Here is a 27,114-nt window from a genome sequence, read left to right as displayed (position 1 = left end):
ACAAAAACATTCTTTATGGAAAGAAAATCTAATGAACAAATACTAAAAGAAATTAACAAGAAAAGGACATTAACATGATACAGAGAAGAAAATCTAAATTAATTTAACATCTAATGTGACATAACAGGCTGATCATTGTCAGACAGTAATGTACAGATTTCTGCACTAAAATGTTGATATTTATGGTAGCCTCTGTTGTTTATAACTGTCTCTGTATTGTCATCTTTTGGGTATTTTGCCAGCCATATTTTAAAACAACTTTTTCTCTGACCAAAAAGTGATTTGTACTGCCTTACACTTTACCAACAGATTCATTTGGGTCACTCAGAATTGCCTCCTCCTGAAGATATGTGTTCAGTAGCACACATGTCACTACACTAAAGAAATCATGTTTTTTATGTATCTGGTCATTCATTGGGACATACACTTCTGTAATAACAATGATGTTACTGCCAAAAATTTCCATTTACATCTGGATAAATCTCCTGTCAATTTCTCCATGGTTTTTATCCTTACATTTCCATTTTTTTGTACACAGCTACAGATATTCATCTTCTGACACACTTGCATTTACTGGCTTGAACATATGACTGCACTTCCTTACTTCTTTTACAGTTTTTCTTTGTCTCTGTTACTTCTCAAATATCTGTTTTCATTTTTTGTAGTTCTTTGAACACGTCTTTGTTGTTCCAGGTAGCCATGAAGAAAGCCCGTTTTCATTTTTGTGTCCAAATAATGTGTTTACTACCATTACTTCTGAGGCTTTATATCCAAGATCTTTAGCTGGATATGCTTTCCCTAAGGTTGGTGAGCTGATCTGATGCTTTGAACATTTCCTGTGGAGACCAGGATTTTTGATCACATTTTTCTACCCTATGCTTTAGAGAGCATTCACTACACTGCAGTGTTAGGCAGTACAAAGAAACTTCCTTTTTGGTACTTGCTGAATAGATAACCAAATCTGGACTCCATGCATTTAAATGAAACCAGTATAAAGAAAAACATGCTAAATGTGAAATATAATGGCACAAAGATACCGTATTTAGATGTTGCCTTTGACTCGCATTTGGGAGGACGATGGTTCAGATTCGCATCTGGCCATCTTGATTCTCTGTGATTTTCCTAAATTGCTCCAGGCAAGTGCAGGAATGGTTCCTTCGAAAGGGAATAGTCCTTGATGTATTCAGAGCTTGTGCTGTGACTCTAATGAACTTGATGTCAATGTTTTGTTAAACCCTAATCTTCCTTCCTTTCTTTTCGATGTTACCTGGAAGCCAAACACCCAACTTGTCAATGCCTTCCCTTTTCCTTTTCTTTGCTCATTGTAGTTGTTTACCGGCAAGTTAGTGTTGTAAGGACTTCCGTTACATATTTTAAATTGAATACAGCTTGTGTTTATTTTTATTAATTTCACATGAAATATTGCAGATTTTGTTTACGTGACTGTTCCACTGACAAAGGAGTCTTTGCACAGAAGAAGCATAACCTATTTTGGACCAACAACACTTCGTTCGACAATATGCTATGGCATGTTGACAATAGCATCTCCAGAAGTTGGAGACATAATTATTGACCCATTATGTGGTGGAGGCTCCATACCAATTGAGGTAAGTTCATCAGTAAAATAAAAATCCTCTTGGAACAGAAATGAATAATTGTTGAAAATTAAACAAGTGAGAAGAGCAAAATTTTTACTGTGTTAAGTGATTGAATTAATTGCGACAGCTTGTTAATTGTGTAGCTGTATTGTTATGACTGTCAGATGATGCTATTAACAGAGACAAATGTTCCATTATGAAGATGGTATCTGTTCTTTTGGATATGTCCGAAAGAGCAGATACCATCTTCATATAGTTAAGGCTAACCAGCCATTGACCTCCTCCTCCTGTGCTGGATGCACACGCATTGCTCGAACTCTTACGGGACTCGGTAAGTTTGTCTGCCGCAAGTAACGAGTGTAATGGGCAGAGGCACTACGAATGTAGTATGTGGATATTAAGTTGGGAATGTGTGTCTCATGGGGAGCAGGCAGTGATAAATCCCTTCAGTTGCACTATCCTTTGTGCTCTCGGTGGCTCAGATGGATAGAGTGTCTGCCATGTAAGCAGGAGATGCCGGGTTCGAGTCTTGGTCGGGGTGCACATTTTCAACTGTCCCCGTTTATGTGTATCAACGCCTGTTGACAGCTTAGGGTCTTGATTTAATTATCATTTCAATATATCAGTATGTCCTTTTGATAATTTTTGTTTTAATTTTGTAAAGTTTTAGTTCCAAAGAATAATATAATTAAATGTAATAGTAACTACAAGACATAAATAATAAATCAGCACTTTAAGGCTTCCAAAACAATATTTTATTGACATCCAGAATCAAAACAGTTTTATGTCTGTAGACAGTGTGGGGTTATGTTGTAGTAATAGGCCATTGAAACATGAAGAACAACAGGAGTTGCTGAGCAACATGCTGTGGTTAGGGGAGTGGAACTGAATTTGATGTGGATGGGGTTGAATATCCATTTGGCCATCCAGATTTAGGTTTATGTGGTTTTTCCAAATCAGGCTGTCCCAGCTCGATTGCCAACACATGAGTAGTAACTGGGTGCCCATGTGCACAGGTGAGCAAAAAGCTGACGGTGTGGATGTCAGTCAGTTGGACCATAGCATACGTGACTGTATTGCATGGGCTGAGCGCAAGAAGGCATGGATGGGCCCTGGGATTGCACTTGCTGTATGGGGCAATGTTGGCATAATCTGCCCTAAGTTGATTGAGGTGAAACCTAAAATGCTTTCTTCGAAAAGGATTCATTCCAGATCCAAGCTAGAACCTTATATCCTTATATCCAACTGTAACCTACTTTCCTTTCTTATAGTAATCCAAACTCTAGCTTAGGCGTAATGACCACATTTGGTAAAAGCCATCTTAAATGTGCTACTCGGAACTTCCTCAAAGGAAAAGATACCAGTAACGTAAGATACGCTTGTCTCACGTAGCACTGTCACTACTGGTTCATTAGTGGGAGTTACACAATTGTGGATGCCTCATTGTCCAGGTGTGGCAGTTACATGAATTTTAATTTACATTTACATGAAGTAAAAAGTGCAGTTCTTTTGTCTACAAGATGTTTGACAAGCAGTTCATCTTATTTTCCATTTGTAGACAGAAGTGTTTAGCAGGCTCGTAATGTGTGCCACATTGGATTGGTTTTAGTTGCTGCATGTGTTCAGTTTTGGAAAGGTACATCCTCAAGTGAGGAAGCTGTATCTTGTTTTGTTGGTCTCATGTTCAACATTGTACACAGTTTCAGCTGATGTTTTATGCCTCATGCCATTCATACAATGTTTTAATCAGCCCTTGTCTTCCTTATTTCCCAGTGTGGATTTCAGCAAACGAAAAATATGTTGGCATATACCAGTTCTAGTTCCTGGCATTGAGCAACAAAAGCTCAAAGCTGCACTTGCATATTTGTATTTTTGATAATAAGTCTTTACTAAAAGATGTTTATCTTTTACAAATGACATGCATCACATTTACTGAATACGGAACTTCAGTGAAAAGTCTGACTGGTAAAAATGAGATGTCAACTTTCACTACATATCTCCATCTTCATTTGTGCTCTTAGAGCTACCTCACTGTATGTAGCAGAGAGTACTTTATGTACTGCCACAACTTTTGCCCTTCTTTCTTGTTCCATTTGCATAGAACTGTTGATGAACCTCTGTATGAGGTCAAATTTCTGTGGTCTTACCAGTGTGTTATTTTGTAAGATAGATGCGGGAGGTAGAAATATGAGAAGCATTCAATAAGTAATTTTTTTCTGAAAACAGTTTGATTTTATTCAAGATCTAATACACCACATTATTCTCCACTCTTTTGGTTGCAAACCCTATTTTTCACCCTAATTTCTGTTCAATTCAACGGTCTTATGCCACATTACTGGGAGGGCGTGTATGCCCACATGGTATGACTCTGCTAGTTATGTTGGAGTCAACATCTTGCCTCATCAATAATCTCCCCATAATCCATGTACTGCTTCCCATTGGGACAAGGAGATTTAAGTTGGAAGGCTTGAGATGCGTGCTGTTGGGTGGATGACAAAGAGCAGTCCAGTGAAGTTTTGTGAGCTTCTCTCGGGTGTGTAAACTTGTGTGAGGGATTGGGTTGTCCTGGTGAAGTACACTTCAGAGTTGATCATTGCACCTTTGAGTACCCCAGCTGGTGGACAAGTGTGTCACCACTTCCAGCACACACACCCACTTGTGCACCAAGGTGTTTAATTGTGAACCACCTAGCGGTTCTAGGCGCTGCAGTCCGGAACCGCGGGACTGCTACGGTCACAGGTTCGAATCCTGCCTTGGGCATGGATGTGTGTGATGTCCTTAGGTTAGTTAGGTTTAAGTAGTTCTAAGTTTTAGGGGACTGATGACCTCAGATGTTAAGTCCCATGGTGCTCAGAGCCATTTGAACCACCTTGAATGAGAGCGACTCACTGTGCTTGTGTTCACTGCCAGGTCTCCGTAGACATTCTAAAAGAGCCTATGAATATCTGTGATGCTCTGGCTTTCTGGTGAAAGAAACACCATGACCGCTCTCTACTTGGAATTCACCGCCTTTACAGATGCCATTTTGAATTATGTGTGTCGTCATCTATCAGAGCTTCATGAAACTACTATAGGGGCTGAAGTGAGAATATTCCTTGATGTCCCACAACAAATTCAGTATTTTTTTCAGCCAAAATTGGCCAAGAAAAATGTGTTTATTATTTATTGAACACTCCTCATAAATTTCTTGACTCTTCTTTGAATGCAAAAAAAAAAAAAAAAAAAAAAAAAAAAAAAAAAAAAAAAACCACACACACACACACACACACACACACACACACACGACTGCAGTCTCTGGCAACTGAAGCCTGTGTGGCTTCAGTCACCAGGAACTGCAGTCCGCGTGTGTGTGTTTTTTTTGACGAGAAGGCCTTGCTGGCCGGAAACTTATTTGTGACCATCTTTTTGTTGTGTGTATCTGCGACTCAGCATCTGCGTTATTTGGTGAGTAGCAACTTTCCTTTATTACATTGTTACATTTCATTCTACATTTTCCATTGTTTGACTCTTCTTTGAATATACATTCAAGATATTTTAACTTCAAACCTTTCTACAATGCATACCATTTCCATAGTAGCATCTGCCTATCTCCTATGTTAATTCTGCCCATCACGAGTCCCATTCTCACAAGCAGTACTCAAGCAACAGACACAATGAAAGTATCATCAACGTATCTGTACCATACCTTAGGTTTACAAGTCACTAAGTCGAGTGCCTGTACTTTGAAATGTCCCATACAGAAGTTAACCATTACTGGACTAAGAGGACTACCTATGGCAACGCCTTCCAGCTGTTAAGAAGTTGCCATTCCATGGGAAATAGCTCATGGTGAGACATGCATGAAAGAGCTTTGTGATGTCCTGTGGAAAAATGGAGCCCATGTGCTCCAGAGAGTCACTGAAAGGCACTTTCATAAACAAAGAAACAATATCAAAACTGACCAGGATGTCATTTGGTGCAAGTTTTAGTTTCTTCAGCTTCTCAATGAAATTTCCTGAGTCCTTTATGTATGTGACAGTCATCCCTACGTGCAGCTGGAGCTGAGAGACCAAGTGTTTTGCCAGTTTATACATCGGTGAGCCAGAAGCACTAACAATCAGTCTTAGTGGAATGTTGTTGTTATGGATCATAGGTGATCCATACAGCTGAGGTGGTAGAGCTCCTGTGTTATGCAGATTTCTCTGTATGTCCGCCAGCAGAGAAAATGCCTTGATTAACCAAAGATTATGAGGAATCGATCCGGGACCCGTTATATCCAACAACATAGCGAAAACTAAGCCCAGATCTGACGCAGCATGTCACACACATGTGAATTAGGGATTATGTACATTTGTGCGAAGAAATAAAACAAAGCACAAAAACTCCCACTTACACAAAAATGCGAAATGGAGAGTAGAAAAAGCTTAAACATTATTTCGTTCTTTCCATAAACTGTACTTAATTATGAACAAAACAACAAAATTCCACAAAAACATTTCTTCCTTTTTTTTCAGAAAAGTTAGGCATATTATTATTATTATTATTATTATTATTATTGACAGTGGCTGAAGTTGTATAAATATATTGGTAAGCCTAACTTTTATACAGGAGATGCTGTTAATTTCGCACTCTCATGTTTCTGAATTTAAAATTTATGAACACCAAGAATGTCTGCCTACAAGCCGCCACAGGGCACGCTGCATCATATTTGTTTATGTTTGGGGTCAACTGTCTGCCTTGCGCCAGTTGTTGGTCCTCCACATATCTTCGGACATTTCTCTGTTGGTAACTGTTTTTTAATATTCCTTTGAGGCATGTCTGAAACTGCTTTTATATCTGACAATTTCTCCCCTTTATGAATAAAGTGCTTAGTTGTATTTGCCAGGAAGTCTTCCATCCACTTGCAAAACTCATCTGATATTTTGTAAGCTCAAATTTTTTTCACTAGACTACATTGAGGAACTCTGTTGAACATCTCCAACAAGTCAAGAAACACAGTGTAGACAAGATCACTGTTTGTGAAACCATAGTGAATTTAACAGTGAAATTTTTTATTTAAAATGGTTGTTAATAATTTAAGCACAGACTATGTTCCATAACTCTACAATAAATTGACATTAGCAGTGTAGCTTTATTCTTGTGTGTATCTGTCTGATGACCCATATTGAAAATGGGAATGATCTATTCCTTTATATAATCCCTTTGAAGTCTTCATTACTCCGATGACCTGTGATAAACTACTTCTAGAAAGGGAGCAGTTTTTTTTCCCATGATCTATGTAGAATAATTGTCAAATGTCCCCTAAAGTCCAGTTACAGTTCTTCTGTTGAACAGTTGTAGTATATTATGTCTTTTTTGGTATCTATGATTTCAGTGTATGTGTAGCAATTTTGGAAGACAGGTTTTAGTGACTGTTTCCTCTCTGTTTTATCTTCTGTTTTGGTGCCAGTAGGAATGCAGAATTACTAGGAACATGACTTTGATCCATTTACTTTTTTCATGTAAGGAACTTCTTAGGTTCTTTCAGCTATAATTTTACTTTCAGATTCATTGAACATTTTTTGTCTTGTTTTCCTTACACTCATTTGATTTGGGTAAGCTTTGTTTGTTGGCAAGACTTTGGCTGCATTTAAGTGATGAAGCTCACTTGAATTTCAGAACAACTTTTTAATGTGGCTATCAATATGTGGTGGATTTTCCCCCACCCCTCACAAAGTTTTTTAGTGCATAACCAGAGACACAATAGAAATTTACAACCTCTGTGGCGAAATTTGGTTGACAGTCCATGCATGTTGTGTACATTCACAGTCCATGCACATTGTGAAGATCGAAAGCAACCTGATAATATAAATACCACATTGTTATTTTATTACATTTTCTCCTGCTGGCTCTTTCATCATTCAGCAGTAGAGAGAAGACAAAAAGATCCTTGGATTAAAGTAAGAAATCAGAAGATCTTGGCATTAAGAGGAGAAAAAAAGCGTCAAATTAATTTACATTCTGTATGGGAGTTCTGAGTTTGATCAGACTCAAACAAAAAAATTATATCCTTTTCAGTTTCCAGAGAAAAGGAAATACATGGATATTTTGGTCAAAGAAATCTGGAATGGCCTAGAAAACTTAATAATACAATTAAAAATATAGTATGTGATGCTTTCAGAATGCAAGTAATGACAGTAACAAATATGTATTTTAAGAGAGCAGAATAATCCTAGTCTCAGTAGAAGAAAGTTTGTTAATGTGTCATAATATTAGGAATACTGGCAAAAAAGTGAAAAAAGGAAGTTGTGTAATCACAGTCTGTTTAGGGCTGAATGATCAGAAATTACACACTACAAGTTGTAAAATTTCTGACACTATGTAGTAGTTGTCATAATTAAAATTTTGCATGTATTTGATACAAAGAAAGAAATTTGTAGAAAAATAAAGCAAATCCTCAAATTCAATAATTCTCGAGTTACCTTGAAGTAGGACCTGCTGCACATAATGGCATTCAAACAGACTTCGAATGTGTCCATAAGGAAAAGCAGTCCTTATAGTATTATTGTTGTTGTTGTTGTTGTTGTTGTTGTGGTCTTCAGTCCAGAGACTGGTTTGATGCAGCTCTCCATGCTACTCTATCCTGTGCAAGCTTCTTCATCTCCCAGTACTTGCTGCAACCTACGTCCTTCTGAATCTGCTTAGTGTATTCATCTCTTGGTCTGCCTCTATAATTTTTACCCTTCCACACTGCCCTCCAATGCTAAATTTGTGATCCCTTGATGCCTCAGAACATGTCCTACCAACCGGTCCCTTCTTCTTGTCAAGTTGTGCCACAAACTCTTCTCCCCAATTCTATTTAATACCTCCTCATTAGTTATGTGGTCTACCCATCTAATCTTCAACATTCTTCTGTAGCACCACATTTCGAAAGCTTCTATTCTCTTCTTGTCCAAACTAGTTATCGTCCATGTTTCACTTCCATACATGGCTACACTCCATACAAATACTTTCAGAAACGACTTCCTGACACTTAAATCTATACTCGACGTTAACAAATTTCTCTTCTTCAGAAACGCTTTTCTTGCCATTGCCAGTCTACCTTTTATATCCTCTCTACTTCGACCATCATCAGTTATTTTGCTCCCCAAATAGCAAAACTCTTTTACTACTTTAAGTGTCTCATTTCCTAATCTAATTCCCTTAGCATCACCAGACTTAATTCGACTACATTCCATTATCCTCGTCTTGCTTTTGTTGATGTTCATCTTATATCCTCCTTTCAAGACACTGTCCATTCCATTCAACTGCTCTTCCAAGTCCTTTGCTATCTCTGACAGAATTACAATGTCATCGGCGAACCTCAAAGTTTTTATTTCTTCTCCATGGATTTTAATACCTACTCCGAATTTTTCTTTTGTTTCCTTTATTATTATTATTATTATTATTATTATTATTACATTTGCCCACTGTTAGTATGCTTTATTTGATTACATTATTTTACATTTTTCAAGTCGTTTGTGGGAATATATAGTTTACATAGTTTCCAGAAAATGGATCTCACCTTGTGAGTTTTGCAAGGAAACAAAAGTTTCTGCATTGACTCAAATTGTCCTGCGGAGGCTTAGGAACAATTTTCAGGTTTCTAGCTGATGATTCATCTGAGGAACTTATTTGCCATTGGTTGGCTTGTTTTTGTTGGAGACTGCAGCCATTAAAAGCATGACCTAGTGGAGTCACAAGGCTTTGCTTATAGGAATAACACAGATTCTGCAGGTTGTCTAAGAGTTGCCAATGATATTGCCCAGGTACACGTAGTGCATCTAGGTTTGATAGACTTGACAAAGCTATTACCTGCAGCAAGAAGTTAAGAACAATTATAAGAACATTAAAAAATCATATTGTATTAAATAAAAAGTGTAATTTAAAATAATCCCATTAGTTTATAATTGATAGTGTATAGCTAAATGCCAACAATATATTAATGTGATGGTAAACACTTGTTTGTGAACAGTTTGTAGGTAATGATACTACTAATCTGCCAAGCTGATATTTGGCAGGTGACTGCTGTTTGTCATTACGGCATAAGAAATGAGAGAGTAAAATGTAAGAAATAATACCCTATGGCAGATTTAAACTGCAAGCATGACTTGACCAGTCTGATAAAAGTTTGATGTAGTTGCTACTTTTATGTGAACTCTGTGGCAAAACTATTAGTTGTGAACACTGGTGCTGGAGTTACTTCCATTATATATTGTATTTTCAGTTGCTACTAGTGTACAAGGTAGACACAGTGGGGCCTTCGTAACTCTTGAACTACTTTAATTGGCTAATGGAATAACTCAAAAACATTTTCCACCTAATTGAATACATTGTTGTTTGTCATTGTGTTTACTGTTTTCTAATGGTTCTTGAGTAAATTTTTTGTATTAGTTTAAAATTGATGGGATGGCATTGTACTCTTCACACAATTTGAAATAAAACAATTTTCAAAACATAACTTATAGTTGTAAATTATCTCACGTTGATCATCCTTCAGCCTTTGCCCTTGCACTGTTATTTTCCTTATCATTATAACTTTCATGCCCTGTTAATGGCAATTGTTGTCTGTCCCCGGTAGCTGAGTGGTCAGCTCGACAGAATGTGAATCCTAAGGGCCTGGGTTTGATTCACAGCTGCGTCGGAGATTTTCTCCACTCAGGGACTGGGTGTTGTGTTGTCCTAATCAGCATCATTTCATCCCCATCGACCTATCGACATGCAAGTCACTGAAGTGGCGTCAAATCAAAAGACTTGCACCCGGTGAGCGGTCTACCCGACGGGAGGCCCTAGTCGCATGACATTCGTTCAATGACAGTTGTTAATATTTAATTTAAAGATGCAAATTTTTGTAGATTACATTCAGCTGTTGTTGGTTACCTGATATAATAAGTCAAGTGGTACATTATATACCACCTCTCATAGTGATTCATCTGCTTCAGCAGCTGACTATATTATTACTGATAGTCATTGGTGAAATAACTGGTGTGAATACATTACTCAAAATTTTTAATTTATCACTCTAAACTGATTGTATCTTCAGAGATAGTGGCATCAAGGAAAGCTGTACCATCTAGAATATTTACTTCTCTACTTTGTTATAAATTCAAAACTCCTTATAATGCTATGTGGGTACTTGTAGCTGTGTAAAGCAAAAATATTTAAGGTCACTGTGAAAGAATAATGACTTACACAGTGTGCATAAATGCTGAAGTGACTGTGATGCATTGGTCATTCATATAAAAAAATACTTTTGTAAAAAAATTTCGACAGAACACTATATGAAATTGTGTGCATTGTTGTAAGTTATTTTATTTTGTGCCTATATTGATGAAGCAGTAGATATTCCTCTGATCAAATTGACTGTGTTGAAGGTATAGAATAGAATACCAACATACTGATACTGTTGTTAACTTTGCTTGATCCGAAATAATGGACACTTCCTCTGCACTACACATATAAATCATTATTACAACATATACCTTATAGTGTTGTGTGTAAGAGTGTAATCATTTGTGTCTCAACATTTTGAATTTTTTTTCAGGGTGCACTTTCTTTTCCTGGATCATTGTTCCTTTCTGGAGACATACACCCAAAAGCTATTGAACGAACCAAATTAAATATCAATGAGTTGACAACAAAACATGTGTCGAACATAGATGTTTTCAATTGGGATGCTCAAAAATTACCCTTGAAAGACTCATGTATAGACCTTTGTGTAACAGATTTGGTAAGTTTGAGAGTGAAAATTCTTTTACATGAGAATGCATCAACATATTTAAAATTTAGGACTTTATGATTCAGCCAATTCTGTTTCTTCTGTTGGTGTGGTGTATCACGAATTAATATCTCATATGTATTGGAAAATGTTTTACAACATTGTGTTCATAACATCTAAAATACAAATGTAGTTGGTAACATCACACAGACTTGCTTATATGAAAAAGAATATTTTTTCTTACAACAGGTGTATCTGACTTTGGAAACCACTACTGCAAACACATTGCGTAAACCCAAATCCCTACTCCGCTGTGGCACCCCATCTCTGGGCCCCCGCAACCATTGCTAAAGCTAAAACACGCAAACAAACATACATAGATGAGATGCCAGCAATGAAGTGCCTGGCTCTTAGCCGGCTCACTTCAGAGTGTTCCGCTACCAGAGATGACATGGAGCTGGGTGAGGAGACTGTAGTCGCCAACTTCAATACCTCCAACAGCTTTGCACCGATTTCATCCGCAGAAGTGGATGAAATTGTGGCGAAGAGGGATCAGACCTCCACATCAGGGTCCCAGCCACATCAGAAGAGAGAAAAGATACCCCCCATCATTCCCGCAATCCAAAATGGCACCATGAAAATTATCAAAGAAATTGCGCAGATGTTAAAAGGTGGCCTCAACACCTCATGTAGGGGCACAACGGTAAAATTTCAGGCCTCCACGCCTCCCAATTATTGGACAATAAATGATTATTTCCAGAGGAACAACATTCCCCGTCACACCTATCCAACAATAGAATGTGACTCATTCAAGGCAGTGATTAAAGGGCTTCTGCAAGTTTAAAGTCATAGAGGTCATGCAAGAAACACGCGCCTCTGACCTGGCAAAATCAGGTGAAGTTCATAACAAGTGCGCATCCTTCAAAGCCATACTAACCCTGACCAGAAGAACTGCGAACTTTACATGATCAAACACATGCTGCATAGCAACATAACCATTGAAAAATATTGGCCACCAGTGTCAGCAGCTCTTCAAATAGCACCAAGAACTGCAACCGCCCTCTGAAGTGCATCAAATGCACCAGCCCCCACCTGACTAACAAGTGTACCAAGAAACGGGACACTCTGGAAAAATGCACTCTCGGTGGCAACAGTCATCCAGCAAACTACAGCTGCCGCAATACTAGACTGAAACTGATGCCGAACTGTCCCCCGCAGTTGTCCCCACGAAGTACTACTGCATCTGCGACAACGGCCATGAGCCCTACTTCCGCAGCAACAGGCACAAACTCTGCTGTTGTCAAAAGCCACATACTAATTGTGCCAGGGCCTGAATCCTACCCTGTGCTTCCCCCACCACACGCCCTGACGGCCGCTGCCGCCTGGCCACTGCACGGCCCACCACCTCAGCCCTCCCCACCCCAGTGCTCGGAGACTGCTGCCACACAGCCACAATCTTCCCCCAGCACTCAACCAGGTACGTTTCTCGGCAAGCTGAAAGAGCTGCACCAACTGTTTTTTGGATTCAGTCTTATTGCCGTGTTTAACACTTTTAAGTACATCTTGGCAAAGCTCCAGGCTGTGCCAGATGCCCTATCAAAAGTTATGATTATTGCCAAAGGAACAGCTACAGTGATGACATGTGTTGATGGATCACTCTAGGTCCAGAAGAATAAAAATAGCAACCTGGAATGCTGACGGCAGTAAAACTAGAAAAACTGTTTTGGAAGATCGATGTTATGCATCTGACGGAAACACACCTGAAGCCAGACGACCGATTCACTGTCAGTAATTACGCCATCCACTGGTATGACCGTGTGGACCACCCAGGCTGCGGGACAGCGGTATTGGTTAAGGGCAGGAGGTGCTTTCGCCCCTTGGAACTCAAACTATTGAGACTGCTGGTATAGAAATCAAAATTGGCCAAAACATTTGGCAAATTATTTCGCCCCCCCTCCCTCCCCCCCAACTTCATGTATAACAGCACAGGAACTTAAGGTACTGCTTAGGGGTGGCAATCGTGTATTGGTGGGAGGGGACCTAAATTCAAAACATAGAGCCTGGGGCTGCCGTGCCGAGAATGCAAGTGGCAGGACTTCGCAGGGGTTTGTCAAAGGGCACGCCACTGTTAGTGTCATCACCCCAGATGAGTCTACGCACATCCCTGGCAGCATGGACAGAAATTCTGATATCTTAGATATTTTTGTCATGAAAAACTAGTGTCTCGATGTGTCAGCCACAGTGCACTACGAGCTGGACTCTGACCACAGTCCTGTCATGCTGGATCTCACCAGTGTCGAAGACGATGCCAGGAGGATGGCAAACACACATGTAATTACAAACTGGGACACGTATACCTACTTGGTGGGAGAGCACATGGAGGAAATTCTCCCACTTCAGACAGAAGGAGACATGGACGAAGCCATTGAGAAATTCACTGGCATCCTCCATGCCTGTGCTTGTGCAACTAGCATCAGGATAACTACCGATCCCGACGTCAGAAACCTGCCCTCTGATATCTGGGACCTCATAGTTGCCAAACGCAGGAGGCATAGACTGTGGCAGTGCTATCACAACCCAGCCGACCACCGCCTGTTGTGGAGTCTAGAGGACCAGGTGAGATGAAGACTACAAGAGCACAGAAGCCGCTGCTGGGAGGAGAAACTAAGATCGCCAAAGCAGACATTACCAGACGCAAAATCTGGAAAATAAGCCAGCAACAGAAAGCTCCCACCAGAGAAAACAAGCCACTCCACAGTGAGAATGGTCTTGCATATGACGAGCAAGAAAAGGCGGAAATAATGGAAAAATCATTGCAGTCACAATTCCAAAGACATGTCATCCACGATGACGAGAACTATAGGCAGGAGAGAACAGTTATCGGACTGGTAACTCAGATAAGAAATATGCACCCAACAACAGAATTCATGCCCTTATTGAACCAACAATCTGCGCACTCATCAAGTGTCAGGGAAACCACGAAGCCCGTGGTCCCAATCGAGTCCGCACCCCACTCCTAAAACACCTTCTTCCTTCTGCCATATCCTACCTAGCAAGTGTTTATAACACCTGCCTGAAACTCACATTCTTCCCCTCAGTGTGGAAAACTGTGAAGGTCATCACCCTACCCAAACCTAATAAAAATGTGCTTCTTCCCAAAAGCTACATGCCCATTTCTCTCCTAACTGGCCTGAGTAAAATCCTAGAACTGATAATCATTTCACCCCTCCATCAATTCCTGACTGAAAACAATATCCTATGCCTGAACAGTTTTCATTCCATGCTGAGCATTCCACTATTCGACAATCCTTTTGCGTGGTAGAAAACATTTGTCTGTCAAAGGCAAGGAGACAAGCAATAGGAGCAATGTTCCTGGACATAGAAAATGCATTTGATCACATCTGTCACAATGGCCTAATCTACAAGCTAGATAGGGTACCCACTTCACATAACCTGGATCGTTGAGTCCTTCCTTACAGGACGTCAGTTTTTTGCAAGGAAGGGAGACAAGTTCAGCCAGACATGGCAGATTGTGGCAGGAGTCCCTCACGGATTGGTTTTAGGTCCCATTCTTTACACAACATATACAAAAGAAATCCCTAGGCAGATCGGTGGAGAGATTGCTCTCTATGCAGATGGCACCATCATATACAGAAGCAGTCTTAGCCTCCTCCTTATACACTGTTGCCTCCAACAACATTTCAATAAAGTAACACAGTGGTAACTGCTGGAAAATAAAGATCAATCCCACCAAGTGCCAGGTGACCTATTTCACCCCTAAAATCAACCTCCCTGACCATCAACTCACCATTGACAGCAGAGACTTGGTCTCGAGAAATTAAGTTATTTACCTGGGCTTCGAAATAAACTGACACCTAAAATGGAAGAGGCACCTCACCACCACAGCAAACAAAGGCTGCGCACTCTTCTGTAGGTTATATCCCCTGCTGAAAGGTGATGGGTTAACCATCCAGTGCAAGCTTCTCCTCTGGTGCCAGCTTGTACTTCCGGTCATCTTGTATGGCTCGGAGGTATGGTCTATGGTGTCAGATGCAGCACTAACCCAACTGCAATGTCTCCAGAACAAATTTGTCCATGTGATATCAGGCACCAGCAGATATGTCGCCAACACATACATAAGAGACTTTTTAGGCCAATTCACCATTTACACACTTATTCAGGACAAATCCACAAAATTCTACGACACAACACAAACTTCGCCCCACTTTCTCATTCAAAATTATGCACACGATCTACCAGAATCTTCTCCCAAACACCTAAAATTAACCCTTACATGCCACTTTACGAACCAATAACACATACATAAAACACCAGACAGAAACTTGCACACTGAAAACAGGCACACAACCCTAATACCTCATCATCACGAAAACCCCCTAGTGCATTCTGAAGTCAAACGGGCACAGCCCTGTTGTACTTCATAAACAACAAAAACAACCACAGCTTCATCAACAGGTGTAGGCGAAGGCAGTTTCACTAATTTTGTATTGTCTTTATATTTCATGTGATTAGTGTTGGTAATACACTAGTTTCTGTTCCTCTTGTGATATGTTATTTGGATATGACTTTAGCCTAGTATTCATGGAATCTTTTAAAGTATAATGTGCTTCAATGATCAAATGATATAGTGTCAAGAGACTGTGACTGCCTTGAACGCTGCAGCCATATGAGCACATACATTGTAGCATTCGTGCATACTCACACATATGCCGTGGACTGCCATTGAATATTGCTGGAATAATGTCAGTTTTGCTAGTGTCAGAAACATTTCTGTGTTCGCAGCTGCATCTCGTAAATGAATGTATTCTTCTGAATGCAATGATGTTTGATTTAAGCAAATGAGAAACAAACATTCAGATTCAGTTTTTTCATACATGTCTACCATGTATTGATGAAATAGTTGGCATTGTAGAATATGATTTGTTCCATTCTGTGGTGTCATTATGCATTATGAATAATAATTCTGCACTGATACTTTTTTAAATTGAGTTCTTCACCTGTAAGAATAAAGAAAAATAAGGAGAAGAAAAATGTAAATTACACTTATGAATGTTTTTAAGTTAAAGAGAAAATATTATTTTCATTTGATAAAATTAAATAAAGATATATGTACTTACCTGTAATTGGGTTAGTTTGCATAAAATTGAAGTGTTATCCACCCTAACCCTACCAAAAAATGTTGGGATTTATAGTGCATTGTGTGATCAATGTGTTTCAGCAACACATTGAATTGTATCGCTTGAGAAGTATATCATGCATATCACATTCTTCGTCAATTATGACAGTCACAACTTCATTGATGGTAGGTGCATTGTAGCATCCAACATGCTGTCCAAGTGGTGTTTTGTCCACTCATATGTGAATTGTGTAATTATCCACCTGTAAGTTGTCAGTTGAAGTTTTGAATAATTGTATCAGTGAATTGTGGAAGAACACGATGCAACATGGTGAGATATTTGTCTTTGAATTTTGAAAGTAGGCATGTACTGATCTTGGAAAACTTTGTCAGCTCCAAAAGATGTCATTTGAAACACTGAATGATATTTGCAAATGTTCTGCTAAAAGTGTTTAGAATCAGGTGAGTCACCTGAAAGTATTGATGATAATGGGTCAGGTGGTGGATGCAATGTTGGCAATTTAATTTCGCCATTTGTGCAGCACATTCCTAGTGTTCCATTTCTGAACTTGAGTGAACCACAACGCCCACACACCTTATCCATTTTGTCGATATTTACACTGGGATAATAACTGTAATCATAGGTAACATTAAACTGAAACACAGCAAGATTCAAATCAACAAGTACTGTTCATTGATATTGAGTAGCTCGTGAATGTTCTCTTTAAATTATGACTGCATGATAGTCTTCTGATTATGATGCTTGTGATTGGGTAGCACATAAATATTCTCTTTAGATTGTTGCAGCATGTCAATCTTCTGATTGTGGTGCACATGAATAAATGATTCGTAAACAGTATGCTTCATTTCTTTCTGCATCATGGGCTTATATACTTTGGGCACTCAATTTTTTTCAGTTCTCCTGGAAGCCTATTCAAAATGAAACTAGCTGAATAGTGCAGACTTTTCTGTACAATGCTTAAGGAAGTGTTATCTAAGTGTGTATCATTTTTCCATCCAGTGTCCACTGAAGGGATTTTGCTATTCCTTCTGAAAATGTCACTCTCATCAACATTATCCAACGATGGAATATATTTACAGGAACAGCAGAGTTAGAATTCAGAAACACCTGAACAACAGCCTACACAGAGTTCACAAACTACTGCTGCAGATCATTTTGATGCCTGTTTCTGTACTGAGAATATTCTTGGTGAGTGCACAGAGTTGCTCCAAAATATAACACCATATATGATGCTAAAGAAAAGCAGTGGAGCCAGAACATAACCTGTGGCTTTGCACATTTTACATGAATTCAGTCAGATTCAAACCCCTTCCTATTTGTGGTCACTGGAGGTCAACGTTCTACTTCCTACTTTTCAGATATGAAGGAAACCACTGTTGAGCATTTTCCCCTAATTGCGTAACATTCCAACTTATGCAGGGGTATTACATGGTCCATGCAATCAAATACTTTTGTTAAATCAGATAAAATAGCTGCTGTCCTCAACCTATTGTCTATCCTTGCTAATGCCTCATACACAAAATAATAATTAGCATTTTCTGCAGGTACTCCCTTTGTAAAACCAAACGGAGAGACTGACGCCAAATTACGTGCACTGAGATGTGCTACTATTCTCTTATACATTGCTGTTTCAAAAACTTCTGAAAGCACAGGTAGTAAAGAAATTGACTGGTAATTTTCTACGTTACCACACCTGAAAGATTCATTGCACGGCTCACTAATGACATACAAAACTAATGTATGTTGCACTGGTTTTCTTAATTCTACCTGAAATTCCCTCATACCCATACTCTTTAATGATGTTATAAATGGTTCAGTTCCCTCTTTGCTTGTTTACTGTAGCTTCATGTGACATTAGTTGTTTCAAAACACCAGCTTTCAAGAGTTCTACGTATTTACCTTTACCAGTAAAATTTTGATTTATCTTGCCTACTATTGACAAGATGTGATTATTAAATATTTTGCATAATTATGGTGGATCACTAACAGTTTTGGGAGGACGATGGTGCAAACCCATGTCCCGCCATCCAGTCGCTTAAGGCAAATGCTAGGATGATTCCTTTGCAATGGCACAACCAATTTCCTTCTCTGTCCTTCCCTAATCTGAGCTTGTTCTCCGTCTCTAATGGTCTCATTGTCAGTGGACATAAATCACTAATCTCCTCCTCCTGCTGCTAACAGCCGGCCACGATGGTCTCGCGGTTCTAGGCACCCAGTCCGGAACCGCGCGACTGCTACGGTCACAGGTTCGAATCCTGCCTCGGGCATGGATGTGTGTGATGTCCTTAGGTTGGTTAGGTTTAAGTAGTTCTAAGTTCTAGGGGTTTGATGACCATAGATGTTAAGTCCCATAGTGCTCAGAGCCATTTTTTTGCTACTAACAGTTTCACTCTCACACAAGAGAGGTGCAATGTGTTGATCACCCATTTTGTGCCCTGATACCTCTCTTACAACTGACCACATAGTTTTAATTTTGTTCTGAGAGCTTCCTATTCTCAGGTGTGATGCATTGCTTTAGCCTGCCTGATAACATTCCTCTGCACTTTGCAGTATTATCTGTTGTAAAATTCTGTTACTGCCTGTAATTGCTCTTCACATTATGATACAGTTCCTGTTTCCTCATGCCTAACATTCTAATGCCCCTAGTTATCTACATTGGTTGCAAATTAATGCTGTGTATGTGCCTGCATTGTTTTAATAGGCTATAGCTATTAAAGAAAGTGATAAATGTTTGAAGAAATGTATTATATTTGTCATTCAAGTCAACAATATAGTAGACTTCCTACTAGGTTATCCCTTTTGCTACTTTGGGATATGATTCTGCCTTGATTGGGATATGATTCTGCTTTGATTCCTTTCAGTAATATTTTCTGTGAATCATGGTCTGACAGCCTGTTACTAATTTTTCTCACAGTATGCCCAACAACTAGAGAACAGTCTATGAATATATTTTCTGTCTATGCTGCTGTTTTACTAAACTCTAGTTGGAAAGTCATTCTCTAGGGGACTATAAAATTATTCATAGGAGAGGCACAAAATTTTTGAGAAAATTTTTATTTAGTAACTTTTTCTACTGATTAAAAATTCTATCAGACTAGTTTGTAAATTTCCACTTCTTCCAGTATGTCAGAATCAGAATTCATTGTCTCATGACATACATATGTAAACCATTGATTTAAAGGCTAGGATACTCGGCCGTATGCAGGTTGTCCCATCTCTCTTGACCATCTTAAATAACTGTATGTCCAGAGGCCAATTACAAAATGTTTCAAGCAAATGTTATTTAGCCATCAGAGGGACATGAATCAGCATGATTGCTTTCATTGTAGCTTTGTTTTTTTACAAAGATATGAACAGCGGTACGACTTTTTTAAATGGCACCCTTTATTTGTTATTCGATAATTCATTTCATTTCCTAAAGACCTATTCAAAAATGTATCACAGTGTACCATTCACTGAATCACGACGTTATTAATTACATAACACAACTTTGACATTGACACTCCCAGTGCTTAGTGCAGGTACTCAGGGTAATGGAACACATCCATGTGCTGATGTTGACAGAGGACAAATGTAAACATAAGCAGAATGCACACCCGTCATTCCGTCAACTATCGTCAGTTCAAGAGTTGTGTGAGTAGAATCTACACCAACAAAGAGAAGGTAGAAATGCTACTCATCTATGGGGAACGTAAGTTAGCAGAACAGTAATTGCAGTACTGTTCTTATGTAGGGTACATTTAGTACAGCAGGCGTACAGTAAAGGCTGTTCTTCCTACAGACTGCATCAACATAACATTTCTTTTATTGTTGTTGTTGAAGGTGGGCAAAATGCTACGCAGGCAGTGGAACTGTACAGAGAGCGATATCCTGACAAGAACCCATCTTCCCGATGGATATTTTCTCGTCTTGTTGCGACGATTCAGGAAATGGGAAGTTTCAACCCCTGACAATGGAATCGTCGTAGCACTCGCACAGACGAAGCTGCCGAAGTTACTGTTCTCACTTCCATTGCTATGAATCCACATGTGAGCACATGGCAGCTTGAATACGAGATTGGCTTTTCTGAAACCAGTGTACATCGTATTCTTACACGTCACTGGTTCCATCCATACCATGTACACCTACATCAAGAATTGAATGGGAATGATTTCCAGAATCGTGTACAGTTCTGTCAGTGGGCACAGTAGCAAATCCTCTCCAACCCAAACCTCTCCCCCAATGTTCTATTTACCAATGAATGTTCCCTCTCAAACAAATGACAGGTAAACACGAGGAACATGCATTATTGGTCCAGCAACAACCCACAATGGCTTAGACAGGTGGAACATCAGCGTCAATGGAGAGTTAACGTCTGATGTGGGATGCTTGGTACTACCATTATTGGTCCTTATTTCATCAATGGTAGTCTAAACGCCACAGCGTATGCCAACTTCCTCACACAAATTATTCCTTCTCTTCTGGATGAAGTGCCGCTAAGAACATAATGCTTATGTGGTATCAGCATAATGGATGTCGAGCACATAATGCCTTGCATGCACGTCGTGTTCTGAACCGAAGGTATCCTGCCAGATGGATTGGTCAAGGAGGAACAGTTACTTGGCCTGTTAGGTCTTCTGGTTTAGATCCTCTGGACTTTTTAGTTTGGGGATGCATTAAAGACGTTGTCTATCGTGATATTCCAACAATTCCAGAGGATGTGCAGGAATGTATCGTGCTTGCTTGTAATTCTCCTCAGCAGGCAACATTGGAAGCAGTAAATAATTCTTTCATTCAACAAGTGCACCAGTGTATGTGTCCGGGGTCACCACTTTGAGCACCTTTGAATGTTCTACTCCTGGGCAATGGTACAGGAGAGTCAAAGTCAATTTTGTCTTATGTTTTTACTTGGTAAACATTTGTTTTCTGACAACTCCAGCAAGTGGATGAATCTTTGATCCTGGGCTCAAAGTCAATGTTGTGTTGTTGTTGTTGTTGTTGTGGTCTTCAGTCCTGAGACTGGTTTGATGCAGCTCTCCATGCTACTCTATCCTGTGCAAGCTTCTTCATCTCCCAGTATCTACTGCAACCTACATCCTTCTGAATCTGCTTAGTGTATTCATCTCTTGGTCTCCCTCTACGATTTTTACCCTCCACACTGCCCTCCAATGCTAAATTTGTGATCCCTTGATGCCTCAAAACATGTCCTTCCAACTGATCCCTTCTTCTAGTCAAGTTGTGCCACAAACTTCTCTTCTCCCCAATCCTATTCAATACCTCCTCATTAGTTACGTGATCTACCCACCTTATCTTCAGCATTCTTCTGTAGCACCACATTTCGAAAGCTTCTATTCTCTTCTTGTCCAAACTAGTTATCGTCCATGTTTCACTTCCATACATGGCTACACTCCATACAAATACTTTCAGAAACGACTTCCTGACACCTAAATCTATACTCGATGTTAACAAATTCCTCTTCTTTAGAAACGCTTTCCTTGCCATTGCCAGTCTACATTTTATATCCTCTCTACTTCGACCATCATCGGTTATTTTACTCCCTAAATAGCAAAACTCCTTTACTACTTTAAGTGTCTCATTTCCTAATCTAATTCCCTCAGCATCACCCGACTTAATTTGACTACATTCCATTATCCTCGTTTTGCTTTTGTTGATGTTCATCTTATATCCTCCTTTCAAGACACTGTCCATTCCATTCAACTGCTCTTCCAAGTCCTTTGCTGTCTCTGACAGAATTACAATGTCATCGGCGAACCTCAACGTTTTTATTTCTTCTCCATGGATTTTAATACCTTCTCCGAATTTTTCTTTTGTTTCCTTTACTGCTTGCTCAATATACAGATTGAATAGCATCGGGGAGAGGCTACAACCCTGTCTTACTCCCTTCCCAACCACTGCTTCTCTTTCATGCCCCTCGACTCTTATAACTGCCATCTGGTTTCTATACAAATTGTAAATAGCTTTTCGCTCCCTGTATTTTACCCCTGCCACCTTTAGAACTTGAAAGAGAGTATTCCAGTCAACATTGTCAAAAGCTTTCTCTAAGTCTACAAATGCTAGGAACGTAGGTTTGCCTTTCCTTAATCTTTCTTCTAAGATAAGTCGTAAGGTCAGTATTGCCTCACGTGTTCCAGTATTTCTACGGAATCCAAACTGATCTTCCCCGAGGTCGGCTTCTACTAGTTTTTCCATTCGTCTGTAAAGAATTCGTGTTAGTATTTTGCAGCTGTGGCTTATTAAACTGATTGTTCGGTAATTTTCACATCTGTCAACACCTGCTTTCTTTGGGATTGGAATTATTATATTCTTCTTGAAGTCTGAGGGTATTTCGCCTGTTTCATACATCTTGCTCACCAGATGGTAGAGTTTTGTCATGACTGGCTCTCCCGAGGCCATCAGTAGTTCAAATGGAATGTTGTCTACTCCCGGGGCCTTGTTTCGACTCAGGTCTTTCAGTGCTCTGTCAAACTCTTCACGCAGTATCTTATCTCCCATTTCGTCTTCATCTACATCCTCTTCCATTTCCATAATATTGTCCTCAAGTACATCGCCCTTGTATAAACCCTCTATATACTCCTTCCACCTTTCTGCCTTCCCTTCTTTGCTTAGAACTGGGTTGCCATCTGAGCTCTTGATATTCATACAAGTGGTTCTCTTCTCTCCAAAGGTCTCTTTAATTTTCCTGTAGGCAGTATCTATCTTACCCCTAGTGAGACAAGCCTCTACATCCTTACATTTGTCCTCTAGCCATCCCTGCTTAGCCATTTTGCACTTCCTGTCGATATCATTTTTGAGACGTCTGTATTCCTTTTTGCCTGCTTCATTTACTGCATTTTTGTATTTTCTCCTTTCATCAATTAAATTCAATATTTCTTCTGTTATCCAAGGATTTCGATTAGCCCTCGTCTTTTTACCTACTTGATCCTCTGCTGCCTTCACTACTTCATCCCTCAGAGCTACCCATTCTTCTTCTACTGTATTTCTTTCCCCCATTCCTGTCAATTGTTCCCTTATGCTCTCCCTGAAACTCTCTACAACCTCTGGTTCTTTCAGTTTATCCAGGTCCCATCTCCTTAAATTCCCACCTTTTTGCAGTTTCTTCAGTTTCAATCTGCAGTTCATAACCAATAGATTGTGGTCAGAATCCACATCTGCCCCAGGAAATGTCTTACAATTTAAAACCTGGTTCCTAAATCTCTGTCTTACCATTATATAATCTATCTGATACCTACTAGTATCTCCAGGATTCTTCCAGGTATACAACCTTCTTTTATGATTCTTGAACCAAGTGTTGGCTATGATTAAGTTATGCTCTGTGCAAAATTCTACCAGGCGGCTTCCTCTTTCATTCCTTCCCCCCAATCCATATTCACCTACTATGTTTCCTTCTCTCCCTTTTTCTACTGACGAATTCCAGTCACCCATGACTATTAAATTTTCGTCTCCTTTCACTACTTGAATAATTTCTTTTATCTCGTCATACATTTCATCTATTTCTTCATCATCTGCAGAGGTAGTTGGCATATAAACTTGTACTACTGTAGTAGGCATGGGCTTTGTGTCTATCTTGGCCACAATAATGCGTTCACTATGCTGTTTGTAGTAGCTAACCCGCACTCCTATTTTTTTATTCATTATTAAACCTACTCCTGCATTACCCCTATTTGATTTTGTATTTATAACCCTGTAATCACCTGACCAAAAGTCTTGTTCCTCCTGCCACCGAACTTCACTGATTCCCACTATATCTAACTTTAACCTATCCATTTCCCTTTTTAAATTTTCTAACCTACCTGCCCGATTAAGGGATCTGACATTCCACGCTCCGATCCGTAGAACGCCAGTTTTCTTTCTCCTGATAACGACGTCCTCCTGAGTAGTCCCCGCCTGGAGATCCGAATGGGGGACTATTTTACCTCCGGAATATTTTACCCAAGAGGACGCCATCATCATTTAATCATACAGTAGAGCTGCATGTCCTCGGGAAAAATTACGGCTGTAGTTTCCCCTTGCTTTCAGCCATTCGCAGTACCAGCACAGCAAGGCCGTTTTGGTTAATGTTACAAGGCCAGATCAGTCAATCATCCAGACTGTTGCCCCTGCAACTACTGAAAAGGCTGCTGCCCCTCTTCAGGAACCACATGTTTGTCTGGCCTCTCAACAGATACCCCTCCGTTGTGGTTGCACCTACGGTACGGCCATCTGTATCGCTGAGGTACGCAAGCCTCCCCACCAGCGGCAAGGTCCATGGTTCATGGGGGGAAATGTTGTGTTATGTAATTAATAACATTGTGTTTCAGTGAATGGTACACTGTGATACATTTTTGAATAGGTCTTTAGGAGAGGAAATGGATTACTGAAGAAAAAATACAGGGTGTCATTTAAAAAAGCCATACTGCTGTTCATATCTTTGTAAAAAAAACAAAGCTATAACAAAGGCAATCATGCTGATTGATGACCCCTTGACGGCTAAAGAACATTTGCTTGAAACATTTTGTAATTTGCATTTGAACAAACAGTTATTTAGGTGTCAAGATAAATGGGACACCCTGTATATAACATACCAGAGAGACACACAGTGTGTCAAACAAAGAACAAAAACAATCCTAATTTACAAAAATCATTCCACATTTGCTTCATTACTCTACAAAGAAATCTTCATCATTATTTAGAAATTCCATGAGTGGATAACAACATTTTTGGACTAGTGTGGTGCATAATTTTATCTTTAATAAATCTAGTTCCATAATGTGAGTTTTTCGTTTTTAATTTATTATAAATTTTCATAGCCATGTATTGAGAAATCTGGGAGTAGAATTTTAATCTATGAGATGGCACCATGAAATTTTCTTCGTTTCTGGTGTCATACATATGTTGAAAATGGTTTACTATAAATAATTCTGGATTGGCAGAGATAAAGACAAACAGTTCATATATGAACATACATGGAAAAATTAGAATTTTTAGATCCTGAATAAGACTCAATATGACTCTCTGGGCTTAATATTACACTTATTTCTTATAATAGTTTATTGAATTAATAATAATCTATTTACATTACTTGTATGCCCCCAAGGGATTATCCGTATCATACAACAGCTTCGAAACAGTTTTTTCTAAAAACGTCCCCAGGAAATTGACGAATTCTGCATCCTTAAGTTCCTGATTGTTATGTGTAAGTTGGAAATCACTTGGTTCTGAACGTTTAGTTTTGAACTGTGTAAGGTCAGTTTCTTTCATGTTAAGTTTTAATCCATTTACATCAAATCAGTGTTCTAAATTATTTAGGGTGTCAATGACTCTTTGAGGAATTTCTTCTGTGGTCTCATCTGAGCTGCTGAGTGGGACGTTGTATTTAGAGGTAAATCAGAATTGGGCTTAAGATGGACACTAGTGGGATTCCCTGTGAAATAATTTTCCTTTCCGAGAAACAATTTTTTGTACCCGGAGTTACAACTACCCTTTGCTTTCTATCTGTTAAATACAATTTGAACCATTTACAGGCACTATCATTTATTCTGTACCTTTCCAATTTATGTTACAGTAGAGAGTGGTTTGTATTGTAAAAAAAAAACTTCATAAGATCACAGAAAATTCTGGTGACATTTTGCGATTTACCCAGAGATAAACAAATTTTCTCAGTAAATTTGTTGATGGCACATATTGTACTGTTCCTTTTCTGGAAGCCAAAGTGATTCAATTTGATGCTATTAGATTTTGCCATGAAATTTTGGATCCGGATTGCAACAAATTTTTCTGATATTTTTGAAAATGTGGGGAGAAGACTTACTGATTGGTAGTTTCCTGCATCTTTCCTTGAGCTTTTGTTGAGTAATGGCTTTACTAATACATAAACTTGTCTGTTATCCTGATTGAAACCAAAGAGTTGTATATTATCTAGATCTGATTTTGATACATTTATATATATATAAAAAAAAACTCATTGAAATATTCTGGTGTTTCTGAAGTATTTACAATGGATTTGACACCTGTTTTAATTTTGGAAATTTGTGGACTGCCAGCTATTACACCTAGTCCAGATTTTACAACTGACCATACCACCTTTGATCTTTTTGTATGATTCCGAATGAATTTTTTGTGTGCCATTTGGTTTGCTGCCTTTGCCACCCTTCAAAATACAGTTTTGTATCTTTTTGCATGGTTTAAAACTCTTCATTCATATCACTTTACAGTTGATTATGTAACTGTCTTTTTCTGGCATGTGACACCTTTGTACCAGCAGTTATACATTTCAGTTTAATTGTCATATTTTTATGGCAGACTGTGGGAGGAAATATTTCAGTAAAATTTCTCAAGAAACTTGCCATAATTTTTAGAACTTGTAGTACAGTGATCCACTGGCCAGTTTACTTCTTCAAGCCTAAAGTAAAACAAGTCTGTATTTTCCTACTGAAGCATTGTTTGATGCCCATTTTTCTAATGGCTGTTTCATTTCTTTTTGGTAGCTCCAAAAACAGTGCAGAACAATCAAAAATACCTAAATCAATGCAGAATTTTTTGTGTGATCGAATGAATAATATCTCAGAATGTTATCTATTCAATTTGCAGTTTGTTTACTCTGTCTTGTGAATTCGGTGGAGTTTAGCTTGAAACCAAATGCTTGAATAAGATCAATAAATTCCAT

General features: G+C 39.1%; 1 protein-coding gene across 2 annotated transcripts in view; it reads left to right on the top strand.

Moving 5' to 3' along the window:
• The window catches only part of LOC126184503 (tRNA (guanine(6)-N2)-methyltransferase THUMP3-like), a 125,267-nt gene that overhangs the window by 72,464 nt on the left and 25,689 nt on the right, over window positions 1–27,114 (top strand). For both annotated transcript variants that reach the window (XM_049926895.1, XM_049926896.1), the window contains exons 4-5: window positions 1,429–1,607; window positions 11,140–11,325. In XM_049926895.1, coding sequence (XP_049782852.1) covers window positions 1,429–1,607; window positions 11,140–11,325 — 365 coding nt within the window. The remainder of the gene's footprint in view (window positions 1–1,428; window positions 1,608–11,139; window positions 11,326–27,114) is intronic.

The sequence above is a fragment of the Schistocerca cancellata genome, chromosome 4 (genome assembly GCF_023864275.1).
Source record: "Schistocerca cancellata isolate TAMUIC-IGC-003103 chromosome 4, iqSchCanc2.1, whole genome shotgun sequence".
Taxonomy (NCBI): Eukaryota; Metazoa; Arthropoda; class Insecta; order Orthoptera; family Acrididae; genus Schistocerca; species Schistocerca cancellata.
This window is presented reverse-complemented; position numbering and strand designations above follow the sequence as displayed.